Raw genomic sequence first — 21,848 nt, 5'->3', positions numbered from 1 at the left:
CTGAAATGTAAGCCCTTCCTCCCTTAAGTTGCTTCACATCAGGTGTTTAGTCATAACAACAAGAAAATAACTAATATTATACTCATTTTTAGATTATACATGATACTGGTAGATAAAAGGGGCTGACATTTAACTCTTCTCTTCACTGCTTGATCCTCAGAGCTCAAGACAAGGACCTGGTACTGATGCAGGATTGTGGGTTTCAGGAGGTATCTCCCAGAATTTATGAACCCCAAGTTTTGGGTTCTGTCCTACTTATAATCAAGAATTAATAAAGATAAAATCAAGAAGGTTAAAGCATAAAATGTTTATTTAGGGGGAAATCCCAAATTGTGGGGTTTATCTAAGGGATGTAGGAAACACACTCTCACATGGAAACACTGTAGTTTATAAGGTTCATTTAAGAGAAATAAAGGGGGCTAGAAGGATGGCTTAGTGGTTGAGGTGCTTGCTTGCAAAGCCAAAGGACCAAGGTTCAATTCCCTAGGACCTACGTAAGCCAGATGCACAAAGTGGTTCATGTATATGGAGTTTGTTTGCAATAGCTGAAGGCCCTTGCATGCCCATTCTCTCTCAGTGTGTCCTTCTCTTGCTCTCGCTCTCATGCTCTCTCTCAAATAAATAAATAAATAAATAAATAAATAAAAATATATATATATAAGAGAAGTTCAGGTCTTTAAAGAAAACTGGAACAGCATTGCAAGCATATGGAAAGTAGAATTCAGATGTATATGTAGAGAGACTCAGAAAGAACACACATGGTATTTGCCCTGTGCCTTCTGAAGAGGAGAAGTATCAAAGCGGAGACCAAGAAGTTCAGAGGAGAAATGCATGATGAAGACGGTTACACTCATGGTTACCTCGAGTTTAGAATAAGTACACAGGTAGCAAGTCTAGAGTTGGTGAGAGCACCCATGAGATAGGTTCTGAGACCAGAGAAAACTCACACAAATAATTAAAGTGAGAAGTTACCCCAAACTATAAGGGAGAGGCAAGTGAAAAAATTTACATCAAGATATATTGCAATGCTCTCCCAGTCCCTCCCACCTAGGCTAGGTGGTGGTAGAGGCCAGACTCATGTGCGTAGAAGCAGCACAGGGTAAGAGCCAGAGAGCCCATACACACCCGGGGTTGCACCAAAAGAGAAGAGCGAGGGTAGAAGCCAGTGAGTTCAGAGTATCAGATTTAGGTATATGAGGGGAAGACTGGGTTGGCTAGGAACTTTGATGGGTGGATTCTAGAGCCTGCCCATTTGAACCAGTTTATTTAGATAGCATGCTAGACTGTGGGCTGCAGCACAAGGGGACACACAAGTCTGGAGTTCACTTGAAATGCTTGGAGGCTCCGGCATGCCCATTCTCTCTCTCACTTTTTTGCTCTCTTTCTCTTTATCTTTCTCTCTCTCTCTCTGTCACTCTAAATCTCTTGCATTAAAAGAAAGGCCAGTCCACAAGTTGAGACATTATTCAGAGACACTGTGTCTTCCCTACCACTGATGGCTACCCCCAGAATACATGACCCACAATCCCCAATGCAGAAGGTCCCTTTAGAGTGGGGAGGACAAGGAGGATGCTAACAATGGTACCAACATGGCTGTTTACACACTGTGTGTACATAACTAATAAAGAAAAAATAATAAAAAGATTGATAGAAGCCTAGCCTTCTTAACGTGTAAAAGTAACCTTGAAGAATGCATCCCATGTGAATAATTGATATGAAATTTTTATATAAAAGCCAGTCTACTAGGCATGCTTGAAAAAAAATAGAGAGTTTGAGCTCTGGTTGTTGATGTATGTTGGCTCTTTGGTAGTATCATCTATGAAAGTGGCCAGGTTCTTCTGCCATGGATGGTGTTTCCCCTGGATTCCGTAAGCCTAAAATCAATCCTTTCCTACCACAAGCTATTTTTGGCCAGGTGTTTGTCCAGCAATGCATGGGTAGCTGCAACAATAAATCTACTACCACCACCACCACCACTACTGCCACTATTATTACTGTCATTATTATATCAAATGCTGAAGTTAGTGTGTACATACTACTAAGAAAAACACTCTAAAGGCACACATTATCTACATAACTACAATAATGTATTCACATATGCATTTCCTTCCAGCAAATGCTAAGATGAAAATGCTAATATGCTTAAATCACAGTATCCAGAGTCCTGCCTGAAAGAAAGCTGACTGCTTGTTTCTTTAACCAAGGTTGGTGGAACACTTGCAGTATGCCATCCATTCTGCTAACTTCTGGGACATCAAAGGTCACCAAAGGCAGGAGCTGCCTCAAGGATTGCAAATCTGGTAGGAAACAATTTTTTTTCTGTTCGTTTAGCCCTACATTTATCCATTTATAAATACTCCCATTTGCAGAAAAATGATTTAAGTTAATCTACAAAAGTTTGCATAGCACAAAGGAACATGATTTAGAAGCAGTTAAAACAGATAAGATAAAGGATAAATATAAGACTATAAAACACAGCAGCAAAATGCTAAGGGATACCTGGGCTGATCATTGCAATTCAAAGTGATTCAGTTCAGCATTACAAGTATGGGCATGAGGCTGGAGAGATGACTCAGAGGTTCAGAGTTCTTCCTCTGCAAGCGGGAGGGCCTGGACTGAGAGACCACTTGAGTATAATGTCCAGGACTCATATAAACATCTTGGAGTGGCCATGTACACATGAATTCCAGTCCCTTAGGGGAGCAGAGACTCGGGAATCACCAGGGCTCATGAAAAGATGGCAAGCTCTGGTTTAGTAAGAGACTGGCTCAAGTAAGACTGAGTGGAAGACCAATGGGGAAGTCATCAGATGATACTCCCCTTTGGTCACTACAAGCAGGCAAGTGTACCCTGCCACAGGTAAGCCTAAAGGGTGCTACATGGGCACAAACACATGCACATGCTATGCACACTGTGTGCATAAATCATGCACTGCATTTACACACCTTACACAGCATACCCACATCACATCACATTACACACACATGCAAAAGAGAATTACACACACATGTATGTGTGTGTGTGTGTGTGTGTGTGTGTGTGTGTGTGTCTTTTATGCATATATGCAACAGAGTTTCTTATTTGCTTGGAGCTCATGAGTTAGGGTAGAGTGACTGGCTTGTGAGCTCTAGGGATCCACTGTTCTTTGCCTCCCCAGTACTGTGATTATAGACTCATACTACCCTGCCTAGCATTAGTAAGTGGATACTGGGGATCAAACTCAGGTCATCACGTTCACAAAATAAACAACTACCACTGAACTATCTCCCCAGCCCCTGGGATTGGAATAGCTTCTAACAGATGATAAGATGATATAGTAATGCTTTAAGTATTTCTCACAGTGTTTTGATTAAATCAAAAAAGGTAATATAAGCTAACTGACACTTTCTGAGGAAGCATACTCTCTGACAACTTGAGGAATGGAGAGTCATCATACTCTAGAAACAAGGGAAAGTTTATGTGCTCTTTGCAAAGTTATGGAAAGCTACGATTAAGTCACATGGGATGTTTGTGAAGTAAAAGTGACAAAGATATAAGGGCAAAAAGTAGCAATGGAGTAAGATGTGAGCTGAACTCTGCATAGTACTTGTATTATGTTAATACAGTGTCAGCATACGGTGGCTCAGTTATGTTTTAGGAAGGGCTTGTGTGTTATTAAACTTTCCGAGACACTGTATTGTTTATCACTGCTGTAGGCTTTGTTACTTCATAGCCCAGCTCAGCTGGATAGAACTTGAAGCTAATTGCAAAGCAGAGCTATGTTTATTTATTACTTCTGAATCCCAAAGGGATCCTACAGATACAGTTCTTGAAGAACCAGTGTGATAGGAAAGTACTCATGGATACTTTACAGAATCTTATTTTTTTCACAGTTGTCATTAATATTTTTTGAGTGGTAATATTTCAAAAGATGCTGCTGTACTGAATAGCCCTGACAACTGGTTTTTTCTTTATTAGTTATGTACATACTCATTGTGTAAATAGCCATGTTGGTACCATTGTTAGTCTCCTTCCTGTCCTCCCCGCCTCTGAAGCAACCCTCCTTGTTAGGGATTGTGGGTCGTGCATTGTGGGGTAGCCATCAGTTGTGGGAAAGAGGCAATGTCTGTGCGTAGTGTCCCACCTTGTGGCTCTAACAATCTTTCCGAACTTTCTTTGGCGAAAATGCCTCACTTCAAGGAAGAAGAATTAGTGACCTCACACAGCTGTATTCTTGATTTTATTTTGCATTGCCTGTATCCCTTCCATTTTTGTACCAAATCACCACCTTGTGGAGCCTTTCTGCCACAGAGGTACCAATACAGAAGAGAACCATGCATGTTCTTGGGGTTGTTGTGGTGAACAGAACAGTCTCCTAAGCACTACTTGGATGGTATCACTGACTCTGTTGATGTGGCTCCCTTGCTCACTGCTTAGATCAGGCACATTACACAGAAATCACATTCTTACGTTCTTGGGAGTCTATACTTACCAAGATTACCACCAAGTATTTCTTCTGGGCAAAGTATTTTCTATCCCCAACCCCATCCCATATTCCAAACATACATATCCAACCTGTATTTAATAAAATCCTGAATATACTTGGAGGCTCAGTTCCAGTCTGTCTTTTTGTGATGTTCTCCTAATTGCTATATGTATATATATATTTGTTGCAGTCAGTTCACATTGCTGGTAGAAATCACCACCCAAGAGCAGCTTGTGGGAAAAATAAGAGATTTATTTTGGTTTACAGGCTTGAGTGGGAAGCTCCATGATAGCAGGGAAAATGATGGCATGAGTAGAGGGTTGACATCACCCCCTGGCCAACATCAGGTGGACAACCGGAACAGGAGAGTGTGCAAAACACTAGCAAGGTGGAGCTCTCTTTAACACCAATAAGCCTGCCCCCCAAAATGCATCACTTCCAGGAGGCTTCAATTTTCAATTGCCATCAGCTGGGGAACCTAGTATCCAGAACACCTAAGTTTATGGTGGATACCTGAATCAAACCACCACAAGCTTAGACTCATATATTTTGTGCTTCATTATTTTATGCAGTCTGGGCTAGACTTGAACTTGTCATCTTCTTGCCTTTGCATTCCAAGTGCTAGGAATATTGGTGTTTGTCACCAGGCTTACTTCTCTACCAGGTTGTTCACAGGTAGAAAAATAATGTTACCTCTTCATTTTTGTTCATTTACAATGACCCATTTTCTAAACTCTATCCAAGCAGTGCTTGTCCTAGTGCCCTCTTCGTGGCTTGTTTTTCACTGAAGTATGAGAAGATGAAAATCTGTAAAGTGAAAGCACTCAGAATATTTGAAAGCAGCTGCTTGTGTCACAGATGACACGGAGAACTTCCCTGCACTGCATTGAGATACTTGGGAAGCTACTGGAACCCCAGATAAATGACAGTTCAAACAAATTAGGCACTTACATGGGGCCTTAATGGATTTCATTTCCTGCTGCTGGCCACGTAGGAAGGAAATGATCTCACACGTGAAGCAGACTACAGACAACCTGCTGAAGTGTTGGAAAATGTCACAAAGGCCTGGGTTGAAGCCATGTAAGGAATAATATTCTCATATTTCTATTATGTTTTCCTCAGTTGATGATATAATATACCTAGGTTGTTCACAAAAGCAAAAGCAGATTAAATAATTGTTACTTGAAAGTACATCAGTCTATGTAAGCTATGTAGCATTGAAACATGCATTTGTCTCATCTATTTTTTATCAGCAATGTCGTCAATGGAGACTGGGTTTACTTGTCTCCATTAAAGGTGGAATAGTACAACTTTTTGTTGAAAACAAAGGCACATGGCTGAGACAAACTTACTGAGTTGAAAAACTAAGGAGACTACAGAACTTTGAAACCTGGGAGGATGATCTACATTTTAAAGACAGGAATGTTCATGTCTGATTGAAAAAACAACCCATTAAAAATCATCAGCGAATAAGGCATTTTGTAGTCAGATCCAAAAGTGAATGGGGCAACTTCTGGAAACCGTGAATGGATTTGTCTTGGAGTGTTTTCTAGAATTTCTTCCCTGCAGAATTAAGATCAATATAACTGTGTACTACTACGCGCTACTGTATATGCAGCCTGAAAAACCCAGGGGTGAAACATGCTAGGCTAGTGTTTTTAAGCCAATAAGAGTTAGGAGAAGCCAGAACCAATGTGGACAGGGTGAAGCACGCATCACGAGAAAAGCCTCCCACTTCATTTTCAAATGCTCTACAAGGCAGGCAGACACCCAATTCTTTGCTAGAATAAAGGGAATGTAGCATAGAATGGGTAGTGGGAGAAAACAGTTCTCATTACCAAGTAAGCCTTTAAAATCAGGCATACAAATGTGGTGTTTGCCATTTAAATACCTTTCATACTTTTATATGAATATTTTTTCCACTTTTGTCTTAACTACCTCTATTTCTCCTACCATATAAAACAGTGCATTAGTAATTATAGAACTATTTGCATTTTGGAGTATCCATGGAAGAATGTGACCTAGCGAGCAATAGAATGACCAGTGCTCCATCTTAGTTAAGTAGATGTGTATTTTCTTTAAAAAACATTCTACTTATTTATTCATTAGAGAGAGAGAGAGAGAGAATGGGTGCTCCAGGGCCTCTAGCTACTGCAAACAAATTCCAGAAGCATGTGCCACTTTGTTCATCTGGCTTATGTGGGTACTGGAGAATCAAACCTGGGTCCTTAAGCTTCACAGGTAGGCTCCTTAACCACTAATCCATCTCTCCAGCCCCAAGTATGTCTTTCCTTTTGGAGGAGTCTCATGTGCTTTTCATTTTGTGGAAGATAATTACATTACATTAAGAGGAAGCATGGTTGTACCTATACATGGAAATTCAGTACTGCTAAGAGATGCATAAATGTGTGTCAACTTGACAAAGGGTATTTTTTTATGCATTTGTGTCTTCTCAATTTACTTATACCAGGACTACATTTCAAGACCTCCCTTCACTGAGGAATTTCAAATTAAAGGGTGGGATTATATGTGTTTATATTTCATATAAAATTTTTACCTTACTCATTATCAATAAAAATTTTACTAGACTACAAAAAAGATATTTTGCAGGAGGTTTGAAAATTAAACAGAACCAGCAGACACTCAGAGCTAGAAGATGCATATAAAGCTGTGAGAGTGAAAATAAACTCACCAGCCACAAGATCCAGGATGACCCATATGGTTGTACTACTTGAGAGGCTGACATCCACAAAGGTTATAAGTGGCATCTGTGACAGAAATCAGAGAATATGAAGAAGAATGTGGTAGGAAACATATAAAAACCAACAAGATGACCTAGATCTAAGAGACTGTTGGAATGAGGTTTGATAATAATGCACGCCCCCTCCCCACCCCATCAAACTCCGGACATCAAAGGTATGACTGTTGCTTCATGTTCCTTTCTGAGCTCAGATTCTGGGGTTAGGTGCAAAGAACACCCTGCATGTATGTTTAAACGGTTTCTATGATTGCGATCAATCAAATACAATCAATCAAATTACATGTATGTGTTTGTGTGTGAGTTTTGTAGTTTCTTCTCTTGAACTTACACTAAGTCATAATTTAACCCCCCTAGACTTTTATATAAGTATGATTTGTGTCCTCTGCTGAACAACAGACTTGGATGTCTGGACATACTAATAAATATGATGATAGCAATTACTGTACCCTTACCATTATGACAAGCACTGTTCTCAATACTCATATTAATCTTGGTAGGTTTTATTTTTACGATGGCTCTCATTCAATAAATAGGCAACTGAGGCATATTCAACTTAGGTCATATGTCTAGTGTCATGTAGCTGATGTGTGGGATCCATTCAAAGACAAGGAGTCTGGACCCTTGTCCAAACCATTGGTGTTCAGCACCGTTCTTTAAGTGAAGCTCATTTTGAACAACATAACTTGAGATTATTCCTGTGTTATCTATCATCTGTTGGAGGAGTGGGGATGGGATAATAGAATTACCTATGTAGTTTTCTGTGGCTTGGGTCTTAGAGTAAATTGATGATAAAAGGAGAGTGAATGGAATAAAAAAGGAGTAATGAGAATAACATTTGAACCTTGAACCTGCAGTCATCATGGACCGAACAAGCCAGTTGGATTAAGTTGTCTGACTTTGTCTGAGTGAAAGTCAAACATTATTGCCAATGCTGTTAATATTTTAGTAGATAACACCCTTGCTTCTATTGTTCGACATCTGAGTAAAGTGGATATGCTTTATCTTTTAGCCCTTAATCTTATCAAGATTTTAGAATCATAACTTTTCATTTCATTTTTAGTATACCAAAGTCATAGCCTATATTTAAACTTATCATGTTATCTTAAGAATTTAATATAAGAAAATAATTGCACCACTGATTAATGATTCTTTTCTTATTTCTAATACACTGATATAAAATTTATATAAAACCAAATCAGCTACTCTAAACTTAGCAATTCAGTGCCATACTCTACATTCATAGTGTTTTCCAATAACTGCCTCTTATTCATATACATTTTCATATCTCAAAAGGAAACCTCATGTAATTAACATAGGAGCTATGTATTATCTTAGATTTTAAAAAGATTATTTTTGGGTATCAAATTCTAGTTTCTTTTGGAAGCTTCATAAAATAATGCTCATTCTGTTTGTTTTTCTTTCAGTTATTGATTCTGGTATATTCATGTAGTCTAACATATGTTTTATACTATCATATATATGTCTATGTAAACATGAACATAATTAACATGCTACTATTAATGTATGTATTACTATTTCTTGTGTATAGTTTAATATTTCATATTTTTCATTTTAATATGTTTCTATAATAACTATTTGACAGATTATATGCATTATATGCATTTATAGGATATCATGTAATGTTTTGGTGTATAAATATCATGTGCTCTTCAAATTAGGGAAGGCATATTTATTTCTTTACTCATTTATTGCTTCTTTTTAAATATATTGTTCATTGATTTGAGAGAGAGAGAGAGAGATAGAGAGAGAGAGAGAGGGAGAGAATGGGTGTGCCAGGGCCTCTACCCACTGCAAACGAACTCCAGATGCATGTTCCACCTTGTGCATCAGACTTTAGTGGGTACTGGGGAAGTGAATCTTGTCCTTAGGTTTTGCAGGAAAGTGCCTTAACCACAAAGCCACCTCTCCAGCCCTCGTTTATTATTTCTTAAATTTTTTTTTTTTGTTAATTAGTTTTGGATTCAGCAAATAGAGTCAGTTCGGTACCATTATTAGGCTCATCCGTGACTTACCCCCTCCCCATTGGCCCCTCCTTGTTGAGGTATATGGGTCATGCATTGTGGAGTTAGCCCACTGTTATGGGTAAGATAAATGTTTCTGCATATCATGACCCAATATGTGGCTCTCACATTCTTTCCGCCCCCTCTTCTGCAAAATTTCCCTGAGCCATGTTGGGTTCATTTTTGGTCTGCTTCAGTGATGAGGTGTTGGGGGCCTCTGAGGCTCTGACTCTCTCATTTGGTAGGAGTTGATTTTTCTCTGTGTTGGTCTCCTTCCCCCTTGTGCTGGTAACTGGTTCATCAGGAAAACAGCACCCTTTCTTGTTTCGCCAATTTTTCTTAGTTTCATCTGGGGCCCTTTTGAGGTATGATGGGGTCGCTCTCTCCTTAGGATCTACATATATGTGAAAAAGAGAAGCAGATTCTCCAAAGGAGAGTAAGTTAGCACCAGACAAATGAGATAACCCTTACTTTTTTTTTTTTAATAGAGAATTTAACAGGTGTAGGCCCTCTTGTAGCCCATGATTGATGGTAGCTTGATATTGGAGGGTGGGCTTATGTTTGGATATGGTTCTGACTTGTTTCCCAGCTCATGCTATGGGTCCCATATCACTGAGGGGATCAGTTAGCCAAATCAAGAGCAGTTGGTTCACCACCATAGCTATGTGCCACTATTGCACTTGTGTGGGCATCACAACCGGTTACTTGCTGCTAAGAAGGTTAGGCCATGAATTACTTGGACAGATATTGGTCATTTTCCCCCAGTCATCCATGTGGCACCTTCTGGCACTAGACACACTGACTGTCTGGGGACTGACTCTCTTCTAGCTTCCAGCCATGCCATTCCATTTTATATGTTAAATGCATATGGTTTCTTCAGCAGTAGGGTCTTACCACTAACATTTGGTGGGTCATCAAGTACTCTGACAGAAATCTGTCTGTCTTTTAGGAAACTTTGTAGGTCTCTCTGATCAAAATCTCATTGTGGATGATAGCCCCATGCTGGTACTGGGAGTTACAAGTCAGTGCCCACTAAGAAAATGAGGAAAAATATAACTAATATACAAGAGTTAGAGAGAAGAGAGAGAGAGAGGGAGAGGGAAGGAGGGAAGATGTAGAAGATTAAGGTTAGCCTTTATCCTACCCTCTCCAGTGTATTGTGGTTCAGGTGTTCCCTGTAAGGGCCTGGTGAAGGTTCAGCCATTTGGTCTGCCCTTTAGGAAGTAGAATTTTATGGTACCATTGCTGTTTGGGTCTAGATTTGTGTTTCCCACCCCTTCGATGCCCTCCCCTCCCTCCCCATCCATCCTAGTGTCTAGTCCATGAGATGCTATTATTTCTTTATAGTGAAAACATTTAAAAACCTTTCTTCCAGCTTTCTGAAAAATACGTCATTGTTATCTACAGCCACTTCATAGCAAGAACACCCCAAAACATATGTCTTCTGTTATATATTTTACTTTAATGTTTCAAATACTTTTCTTTAAGTTATTGATTCCTGTTTCTGAAATTCTACTTTATTTGCATATGGATTTAGAAATATACACAATTTACAAAGCTCAGCATCCTCATTTGATAGGGTAAACTAATGAGACCAAGGCTGGAGCATGAAGTGCAGGAATAGGAATATCCCTTTTCTCAATGGACGGAGGACAGGGTGGAGGTCTGTATTTTGTTATAATAATAGCAAGATGAAGCAATAATAGCCTCTGACAGTTGGTGTTTAAGGGATGTTGATAAGAACATATGTAAGAACTGAGTGATATGATACACATGTTTTGCAAGCATTCATAAATTTATTAGTTACTTTCTCTTTGCTGTGAAGAAACAAGTCACCAGAACAACTTGATGAAGAAGAAAGAGTTCATCTTGATTAACAGTTCCAGAATTGAGCCCACCATGGCCAGGAAAGCTTGGCAGTCTGGAGTGGGAAGCCACAGTCATAGCAGTAGATAGGAAGCAGAGAGGTAAGATTGAGTGAGACTGCGTGTGTAACCCCAAGGCCTCCAGGGACACACACTTCCTCTGGCAAGGCTCCCTCAAGGTGCCACAACCTTCCTAAATAGCCCCACTTTCCTGAGGATCAAGTGTTCAAACACATGAGCATATGGGGGGGGGTGTTTCACATTCAAATCACCACAGGAAACATATAGTCAAAAGAAAAGCTATAGCATTACTTCAGATGATGCATTTTGTGCCACTTCATTTCTCATTATTGGGATCAACTCTCTGACCTGAAGCAGCTTATAGAAGGAAAAGGGTTTAATTCATCTTACAGTTCCACAGACTACAGTCCATCATGGCAGTGAGGAGAAGCCTCAGTCATAATAGCATACAAGAAACAGAGAACAGCAAATATAGCTGAGCTATGTGATCTCAAGGCTTGCCTCAGGTGGCACACTTCCTCCAGCAGGCTCTATACTTTCTAATTGTTTCACAACCTTCCAAAACAGTGACATCAGCTAGAGATTAAGTATTCAGACACCTAAGCAACATTTCCTCTTTGCTTTTGTATGGAGAACTGCAAGAAGAGAGGCATAGGAAGTTTAGGCCAAATCCCTTCCTAAAGCTCCCATGTCTGCATATTATCATGTTGCAAATTTAAGCTTCCATGTGTGAATTTGAGGGTAACACAAATATTCAGTTTATCGTATTGAGCATAAAGAGAGTCTGTGTCACTTTCAATTGAAATTGCAATGAATCGATAAATTTCTCTATAGATAATTGAATCTCATGACTAGTTTTTGAAACTGCAAAAAGTCACTTTCTATGTATTTTGATCTTGGTCTTCCCAACCTCCAAAGAGCCTACAAATGTCTGTTTTTAAAGGTTATCAACTTTAAAATATTTTATTTATTTATTCATTTATAAGAGAGAGAGAGGGAATGGGCATGCCAGGGCCTCCAGCCACTGCAAATGAGTTCCAAATGCCTGCATCACCTTGTACATCTGCCTTACATGGGTATTGAGGAATTGAACTAGGGTCCTTAGGATTTGCAGACAAGTACCTTAACCACTAAACCATCTCTCCAGCTCCTAGGTTATCCACTTTGAGATAACATTTTACCCCATTTAGAATGACCAACATCAAGCAAACAGGTAATAAATTCTGGTAAGTATGCATCCAACTAGTACAGCCATTATGAAAATTAGTATGGAGGTATTCAAAAGGTTAGAAATAGGCCTCCTATATAACCCAGCCATACAACTCCTGAGCATCTACAGTACTACAGAGATATTACATATTTATTGCAGGTCTATTTACAATAGCTAAAAATTGGAATAAGCCAAAATGCCCACCTAGAGGTGATAGGATAATGAAAATGAGGTAGGTACATGCATGCATTGGAATTCTATGGCAACAGTACAAAAAGATGAAACTATGAAATTTGCAGATAAAAGGTTGGAATTGGATCATATTAAGTGAAGTCACTTCAAGTAAGAAAGGCCAAAACCACATTTTCTCTTTGATATGATAGTCTTAACATGTAGCATCTATAAGTACATGCATACACAGGGGGCAAATGAGAATTAAATTTATAAATATCAGACCATATTCAAAAGTGAGTACAAACAGAAGAGCTAAAGAGTAGGGAGAATGCAAAAGGATATACGTAATATAGGAATGAGGAGAAGTGGAGAAAGAGAAAGAAGAGGAAGGGTAGAGGAAGAGGAATAAAGTGTAATTGAGAATATTAAAGTGAGTGAGTTGGCATGTAATACATACAAATAAATATATTAGTACATATAGAAGCAGCACCAGTTGGAAAGAGGAGGGAAATGGAGTAGGGACTGGGTAGGGGGAACAAAAGATAACACTTGGAAGGGATCAAGAACAAATTTTGGTATGTTTATGTATGAAAATTCTTAATAAAATTTTAACAAATAAAAAAAAGAAAATCACCCAATCTTTGAAATTCTTTTTTTTTAATATTTTTAAAAATTATTTATTTACTTACTTGAGAGTGACAGACACAGAGAGAAAGACAGATAGAGGGAGAGAGAGAGGATGGGCACACCAGGGCTTCCAGCCTCTGCAAACGAACTCCAGACGCATGCGCCCCCTTGTGCATCTGGCTAACGTGGGACCTGGAGAATCAAGCCTCGAACCGGGGTCCTTAGGCTTCACAGGCAAGTGCTTTACCGCTAAGCCATCTCTCCAGCCCTAAATGCATCTTTAAAAAAAAAATATACTCACAATGTGATTTGCTACAGGGCCCTTTAAATGAATGAACTACATTTATATTAATAAAGATGAATATCAAAGCCATGCATAGCAGCTTATATCTCTTTCCTATAATCCAAGAATTTGGGAGGTGGAGGCAGGAAGAACAGGAGTTCAAAGACAACCTCATCTACATACTGAGTTTGAACCATTATGGTTTGTATGACAGTCTCTCTCTCTCTCCCATATATAACATAATGGCAAAAAGAAAATTGTGGAAAAACGAATATTTTTGTAAACTACAGACTGCTACCACTCATTGTCTATAAGAGCAAGCATAGGAAGTACACAGGCAAACCATGAAAGGCACTGACCAGTGCAAACTTAAGCACACTTAGTGGCTTAAGATAAATAAGGCCATGGAATGGAAGAGGAACATTGAAGAGCCTCTTATATAACATGGCAAGCCATTCTGAAAACTATTTGACACATCATGGAAAGTAGTACGTTTTAAGAAATGTGTCAAGACAAGCATTTATTATGATGCACTCTTCCTATTTAAGCTTTTGGGTGAATTAAACATTCCTAACTTTTAGGTACTTGCCAAAATTACCAAGTTTTTAGACACTCTGTAGATTGTCTTCTGTAAATGGCTCTAATTTCCATAGAAAATAGGGAAGTCATGTATCATGATAAAGCTGAGGCAGGTTTATGCAACATTATTTTTAAATCCACTTGTTCAGATTCTACTCAGAATAAGATCTATATAGGCCACTTCTAAGTGTACTTTTTAAATGTCTTTTTTAAATGAAGAGGACATTTTATCCTGCCTAACCCTTTCACCTTGAGATGAATGCTTGATTTAACATTTGCATAATTAATTGTCTGCATCTGCTCAGATGCAACTTCTTAACTGGATCTAAACCCATTTACATTTTGAGAATAGCCTAAATTTTTCCCATTATAAACAATTTCCTGTCATATGATTATATCTCAAGTGAAGTCCACACAAATCACATAAAGCAACAATGTATTTTTGTTATATGAATTATCGGTTGTAATATAGATCAACATTTTTATTGTTTTTAGCCTATTTGTTTCTTAAATTAAGTATAATGTCAATTTATTTATCTCATCTGATTTTTTCAAGGTAATATCCTTAAAAGTTTTTGATTAAGGATTAACATTTTGAGACAATTGTACATCAATCAACTGCGCTATAGGTGTTCATAAAATCAATAGTGATTATAATTGATGTGGGGAAATATAGCATAAGAATAAAGAACAATTTCTTGCTGTCTATTAAATAGCCTGACACTTTATGCCAAGAACATACATTTTAGGGTTTATTTTAGAGTAAAAGATCACCAGTTCTTAATCAAACTTCATGCTTCTGTGGGGAAAAGACTGTATAGAACCAGAGAGTGATGCTGCAACTTGAGGAACATGAATGTATTCATATCTTTAGTATGAATATCACAATATCATTGTTCTTCTATGGATATAATGATTTTGTTAACATCTTAGGCAAGCTGCAGTTTGGAAAGCAAATCTTTTGTTTTTACTTTTTATGCAACAAAATTTTATTTTTAACTATTTTAAAATCATCATTTATTCAATTACTATTAAGCAGAACATTATTTTTTGCATTTTCAAAATACATGTCAACTTATCAGCATATATATTTCCCTCCAATGTCTCTCAACTATGAATAATTCCTATCATTTTATTGGTTCTGCCCAAGACATGAATCATCCTCCACCCAGAACATTATTAAACCTTTTTCACTTGTCTCCACAACCCCAGAGTAAGTTTTAAAAACTGAGAACACTTTATTCCTAAAATACTTCAATGAATTCTCAATGAAAATAGAAAGTAAAAATATTTTCTCTATGGCCTTTGAGGCCAGCCTGATCATTTTTTCCTAACAACTTTTCCAAATGCATTGTCTTTTATCTCAGTCTCTGTCTTCAACCTCACTTTGTTCAACACATTGAACCTTCCAGTTTTAGTCTGGCTTGTAATTGTCGGCTTTATCAGCTTTCTATGAAATGGTCTCCTTCCAGATTTCCCAATATCTGTTTCCTTCATTCACTTCTCAGGTCAAATGTTCTGTCTTCCCATTTGGATTCTCAAAGTTATGTTGGAGTACAGTTTACTTACTTTTATTTTCCCCTCAATTTTTATTAACATGTTCCATGATTATAAAAAATATCCCATGGTAATACCCTCCCTCCCCCACTTTCCCCTTTGAAATTCCATTCTCCATCATATCACCTCCCCATCTCAATCATTTTACTTACATATATACAGTACCAACTTACTAAGTACCCTTCTCCCTTGTCAGTTTACTTACTTGTGCTAAGAGTATTGCAAACCTGAAACAAAAAAAAAAGATGTCAACAATTTGGATATATTCTGAGGAAAGTGGAATTTATCATTTGTATGTTCAAATCTTATTAAATTAAAACCATAGGTAAAATGATAATAATTGTTATCAGAATAAGCACATATCTATACAGCTATGATGCATGCATCTTGATGCATGAGTGACAGTGACACACACTGAGGCGTCAGGAATTGATATTATAATATTTGAGATATTCTACTTCCATGTCTAGGCCAAACCAGTAATGGGCCAAGGAAATTATATTTTTGGCCTAAAAGAAATAAGAAAACTAAATAAACTAACAAAAGTTTTCCCTTGTCATATGTTATTATTATCTGGCCTTTTAATTAATTAATTTGTTTATTTTAACTTTTCTGTAGATTACATTTTATAAGGAAGCAGATGTTTCTGAGCAGGTGTAAGTGGGTGGATTTGGAATCCCACAGTAACTGAGAAGCTTTGTGTCTCTCAAAGAGAGGTAAAGGAGAAAATATGTTATAGTGTCTATTCTTTCAAAGTTCTTTCTTGACACCTGCTTTTACATTTTACTGCTATTTTTATGTTTTCTTCCCTTAACCTAATTTGACCAAATAAATAAATAAATAATATTGAAATGCAATTTACTTTATTCATGTCTTCAAAATTGAGCCCAGAGGGGAAATACATAGTTGCCCAGTGGTCTGTGTAATAACTTTACACACCTTACCCCATCCTTCTTTTCATTTCTGCTCCCTGTTCCAGTTCAGGCTTTCATCATTTCATGTTCTTTTGTTCCTTTTTATCTGGCAGAAGATTCCTAAGTGAACTCCAAGGCTAGATTTATTTTGCACTTGTGTATCTCATAAATAATGTTTCCAAAATAATGTTTTAAATTGCAGAGTTAATCATGTAGCTAGAACAGAGTAAGCCTTGATCTTGCCAAATGTGTTTATAATTTATTCCTAATATAGTCAAGCTGTTTCCTTTGTAACTTACTTACCTTTCCTAAGATTCTATTTCCTCAATTGTACCATCTCATTCTCATACTTATTGTAAAGGTTAAACAAAACCATCTATATCACATTTTAGAATGAGTCTTTATATTAAGCAAATAGCACAAAATTGCTATTTAATTTTTCTTCCCTAAGCACAGCCACTAAAAGATTCCTATTACCAATTCCTATTGCCTAATCCCAAATGGTGACTGCTAATAGTATTTGCATCTTGCTATAAATTGGAAACTAACTTATTCATTCACTTGCCCTCCAAAGGTTCTGTTTCAGGAATTGGGTGAGTGAGTTACATTCTAGTTCCTCTGTCATTTCTTGTGAAACTTCCTCTACCTCAAATGCCTTTCAAATGTAGCTCATTTACCATTTTCTTTTTTTTTTTTTCATTTTTTTTATTAGTTTTCTATTCAGCAAATACAGGCAGTTTGGTACCATTATTAGGCTCATCCGTGACCCACCCCCTCCCCAATGGCCCCTCCTTGTTGATGTATATGGGTTGTGCATTGTGGAGTTAGCCCTCAGTTATGGGTAGGATAAATGTCTCTGCATATTGTGACCCAACATGTGGCTCTAACATACTTTCTGCCCCCAATTCCGCAAAATTTCCCTGAGCTATGCTGGGTTCATTTTTGTTCTGCTTCAGTGATGAAGTGTTGGGGGCCTCTGAGATTCTGGCTCTCTGTTTTGGTAGGAGTTGATTTTTCTCTGTGTTGATCTCCTTCCCCCTTGTTCTGATATCTGGTTTATCAGGAAAACAGCACCTTTGCTTGTCTTGCCGATTTTCCTTAGTTTTAGTCGGGGCCTTTTTGAGGTATGATGGGGTGGCTCTCTCCTTAAGATCTGCATCTATCTGAAAAAGAGAAGCAGATTCTCCAACGGAGAGTAAGTTAGCAACAGGACAAATGAAATAACCCTTACTTTTTTAATACAGAGTTTAATAGGTATAAGCCCCCTTGTACCCAATGATTGATGGTAGCTTGCAAAATGTATTCTAGAAACCTTTCCAGACCTTTCAAGATGCTAAGTCAATCTGTTGTTGTCTATATAACCCAAGCTACGTAATTAATGTTACTCTGCCCTATGTCACATGAAGGGTAACAAATAAATGAAAACTCATGGAGATGCTGATATGTAGTGCTTGCTTAATTGATAAAGTCTAAAATTCCTGTTCAAGTGGATCAGCATGTTTGTGTGTGTGTTGGAATAAGTGATATGTGTTTTCATGCATAGTCAGGGTTAACATTACAGTGTGTGAGGAAACTAGGAAAAAATTATAAACATGGATCTTAATAAGCTTCTGAGAAAACCTCTTTCCATTAACTGGACATATAGTTACTATCACTTCACCCTTACCAAAGATCAGGCACTAGTGATATAGCTGTAAGACAACAAATCAAACATCAGACATAATCTGGAGAGCTATGAGAAATAAACCAGTAAAGAAGCAAGGGCAAAGTACAATGTTGATATGTGATGTATCTTCATGGTAAGTAAAATGGAGAAAAAAGGATTTAAAACCCATGAGCCACACCACCCCACTACGATAACGCAGGCCATTGCCAAGATATATGGTTACCCAGAAGATCTAGTTGATCAGACCTTAGGCACCACAGGCTGCGGTGTTAGGACTTTGAGAAATTAAACAGGAACTGAGATGGAAGCCTTGGAGATGTTATGTGAGCTGTTGAGGAAGAAAAATCAGCAGCAACATGAACCAGCAGTGGATCCTGCAAGCTTCAAAATCAACTAGGCAGGCAAGATGTACATACCAGTACATAAATTAGTACAATAGTGGTGCATAAGTTTTGGTGGTAACCAGCTGCTCTCTGATTAGACATGAGGCCCACTCAGTGGGAAGCAAGTTAAGCCTCCTTCTAAGGTACACGTCAAAAGTCTATGGCTAGAAAAGTCATGGACCTTAAAGAGAAACTCTTGCTGTTATTTGGCCAAATGTAGATATTATTTTCTATCAAAAGCTTTGTAATATATATGCTTGTGCCCTTTGATTAATGCTGTTATCACTTTCGGCTACAGAACCTTTTTATGGATGGCAACAAACACCAGGCAAACACAAGACTCATCAAAATGACAAGAAAGAGAAGAACCCCAGGGCTGAGCACTGGAAAAGCCATTTCTATCACATTGTAGAGGTCGTGACAGATTGAGTATGAGTGCTGCTCTCACTGCTGGCCAGTGAACTGTCTTTATGGAGGTGGTGGTAGTCACCAAGGAGACTCAAACGTCATCAAAGTGGAAAACAAGAGGCTGTTGAAAGATCAACACTAAGGAGATTTCTATCATGACCTCTAAGGCTTGGTGAACATACAGAAGAGGGGGTGGAAAGAAGGTAAGAGCCATACGGGTGAGAAGAAGTATCCTGGGGCACTGTCATCCTGACATGAACAGATCAGCGCATTCTTTTTCTCATGGTGTCTACTGATGAACATTCACTGTTTGAAACCCATCAAAATTGTGATATGAAAAACAGAGGAGGAGGAAAGGAATGAGATGACATAACAGAAGAAGATCTACCTTGTAAAAGAAGGGTCTTCACGGGATGGGGAGAGGTGTGGGAAAGAGGGGGAAAAAGTAGATAATGTTGGCTGGAGAAATGGCTTAGTGGTTGAGGTACATGCTTGCAAAGCCTAAGGATCCAGATTTGATTCCCCAGAACCCATGTAAGCCAGATGCAGAAGGTGGAACATGCATCTGGAATTTGTTTGCAGTTGCTGAAGGTTCTGGCATGCCTGTTCTCTTTCTATCTGCCTACCTTGCTTCCTTTTTTTTTTCTCTCTCTCAAGTAAATAAATAAAAATTAATAAAAAAAAACAAATTTAAAAAGTGGATTATGACCTGGGGACACGATCAAATCACATCCACATATTTTAAAGCTCTAAATTAAAGGTAGTTAAAAATATAAGAAAAGAGCAGGGCTTGCAACTTAGAAAAGGTGGTCAGAAAGTTCCACTGATGTGGTGGCGTTTGTGGAGCAGGTACATGAAAGAAGGTAGGCATTAAGCCAGGCAAGTATTTAAGGAAAGAAATTTCTATGCTTAGGAAATGTAATGGCCACAGTTTTAGGTTAAAAAAAAAGAAAAAGATTGCTTGGGCTAACCTCTCCTGTTGAACTGGTTTAACCTGTCCCTTATAAATAAAAGCATGTGTCTCAGCAGAATTTAAACACAACAGGGTTTTAATTTATTCACTTTTAATTGTTTGTGTGTGCAAATTCTGGCTAAAGACTTGAGGAGAACCTAAAGTGTTGATTCTCAACTTCCACCTTGATTTTGAAGCAGGTTCAGGTTCTGTCTTTGTGTTTGCTCCTGTGTCCACCAATCCAGCTGGTGTGAGAGCTTTGGATTTCCATCTCTACTTCCTTTCCTGGTGTAGGTGCCCTGGCCTTATAGACCCTAGCGTTATACATCTAGATTTATATGCTTCTGGGGATTTGAATTTAGGTTGTTAGGTTTGCAGAGCAAATATTTTGTCCATGATGCCATCTTTCCAGCCCAAGTGTTTTACTTAAGTCTTGTGGTTTGAATGTAAACTATCACCATTAGGTTCATGTGTTTGAATACCTGGTCTCCAACTACTGTTTGGAAAAGTTTTGGGATCCTTAGGAGGTATAGATCCTTGTTGGAGGAAGTGGGTCACTGGAGGTGGGACATGTCGTTTTATAAAAGCTGTCCTTCTCTTTCTGTTTTCACTTAGCTTCCTGACTTTGTATGTAATGTGACAAGCTTGCTTCACGCTCCTCCTGCCAAGCCTTCCTTGCCATGATGGACAATATCCCTTGACTTCCTTAAGATGCATCTTGTCAGGTCACAGAAATTAGTACAGTGACTAGTATAATTCTGTAATACAGCAACATGTATCATTTCTCTCCAACATGTTTCTGAATCTTTAAAGTGAAATTCATATAGGGGACTTTCGGAACTGTTCTAGAGATACTTCTATAACTTAAATCCATCTTTCTATTTTAGGACTGCAAGCTAAGATTTATGAGTTTAGCATTTTTATCTTAAAATTTTATTTGAATTTATAAAAACTAGAATACCAGAAAGCATTTACACTTGTTACTGGCTTCATCTCCATTAGTCACATTATTTTCTCTTTATTTCTTGGTTGCTGAATGCTGGGCTACTTTTGCTTCTGTTTCAGTGCTTAAGAATAGGCTGAAGTTAATGTCACTCTTCCTGGATTAACTCCAGTTTGCCAGTCAATGGATCTTTCTGGAAACAGTAAGGGCTCACAAGGTGAATTCACTCTTTTTATAAATTGTATGTGTGTGTGTGTGTGTGTGTGTGTGTATACACACATGTATGGATGGATGTGTATGATGTGTGGGGGTGTAGGTATATGTGTATCTATGTGTATGTATAGGAACAGCATGCATGGCACACATATGGAGGCCAGAGGACAATCTCAAGGTGTTTGTCCTTTCCTTATACCTTTCTTGAGGCAGTGTTTCCTTTGCTTTTTTTTTTTTTTTTTTTGGTTGTTTTTAGGTTTTGGTTTTTCGAGGTAGGGTCTCACTCTGGTCCAGGCTGACCTGGAATTTACTATGTAGTCTCAGGGTGGCCTTGAACTCATAGTGATCTTCCTACCTCTGCCTCCCAAGTGCTAGGATTAAGGGCGTGCACCACACCCACCTCCTTTGCTATTTTACTGCCACTTCATATGCATCAGTGTAGCTGGACTATATTGCTTCCAGATACTGCTGGTTCCATGTCCCATTGGACAGGTGCATTGGGATCACAGACTCATGCACCATTTTGCATTTAGCTTTGTGTTGATGTTGAGGAATTGTATGCTGGAGAGCAAGCTTGAGACATCTCAAGCAAGGATCAGGCAGTTGGTGTTATTAGTAGTGGTTTTGGAGACAGAAGTGACATAGGCAATTGTTCACAGATCCGCTAGTTTTGCTGATAGAATTCTGTGGCTATTAGAAAGCTTGGCCTATGAAAATGGTGGTCTGACTGGGATGTGGCACATGGAACAGGTTTGTATTAAAGTCTGGTCACCAAACCAAGCTCACAGCAGGAATTTCACACATGC

General features: G+C 38.3%; 1 protein-coding gene across 1 annotated transcript in view; it reads left to right on the top strand.

The window, feature by feature from the left end:
* Positions 1 to 758: 758 nt before the first annotated feature.
* Positions 759 to 21,848, top strand: part of LOC123460703 — a 38,301-nt gene continuing 17,211 nt past the window's right edge. Inside the window, 1 exon segment of the mRNA XM_045149175.1 lies at positions 759 to 902. Coding sequence (XP_045005110.1) covers positions 759 to 902 — 144 coding nt within the window.

This window comes from Jaculus jaculus, chromosome 5 (assembly GCF_020740685.1).
Source record: "Jaculus jaculus isolate mJacJac1 chromosome 5, mJacJac1.mat.Y.cur, whole genome shotgun sequence".
Classification (NCBI taxonomy): domain Eukaryota; kingdom Metazoa; phylum Chordata; class Mammalia; order Rodentia; family Dipodidae; genus Jaculus; species Jaculus jaculus.
Note: the sequence above shows the minus strand (reverse complement) of the source record. Positions and strands in the feature narration are given on the sequence as shown.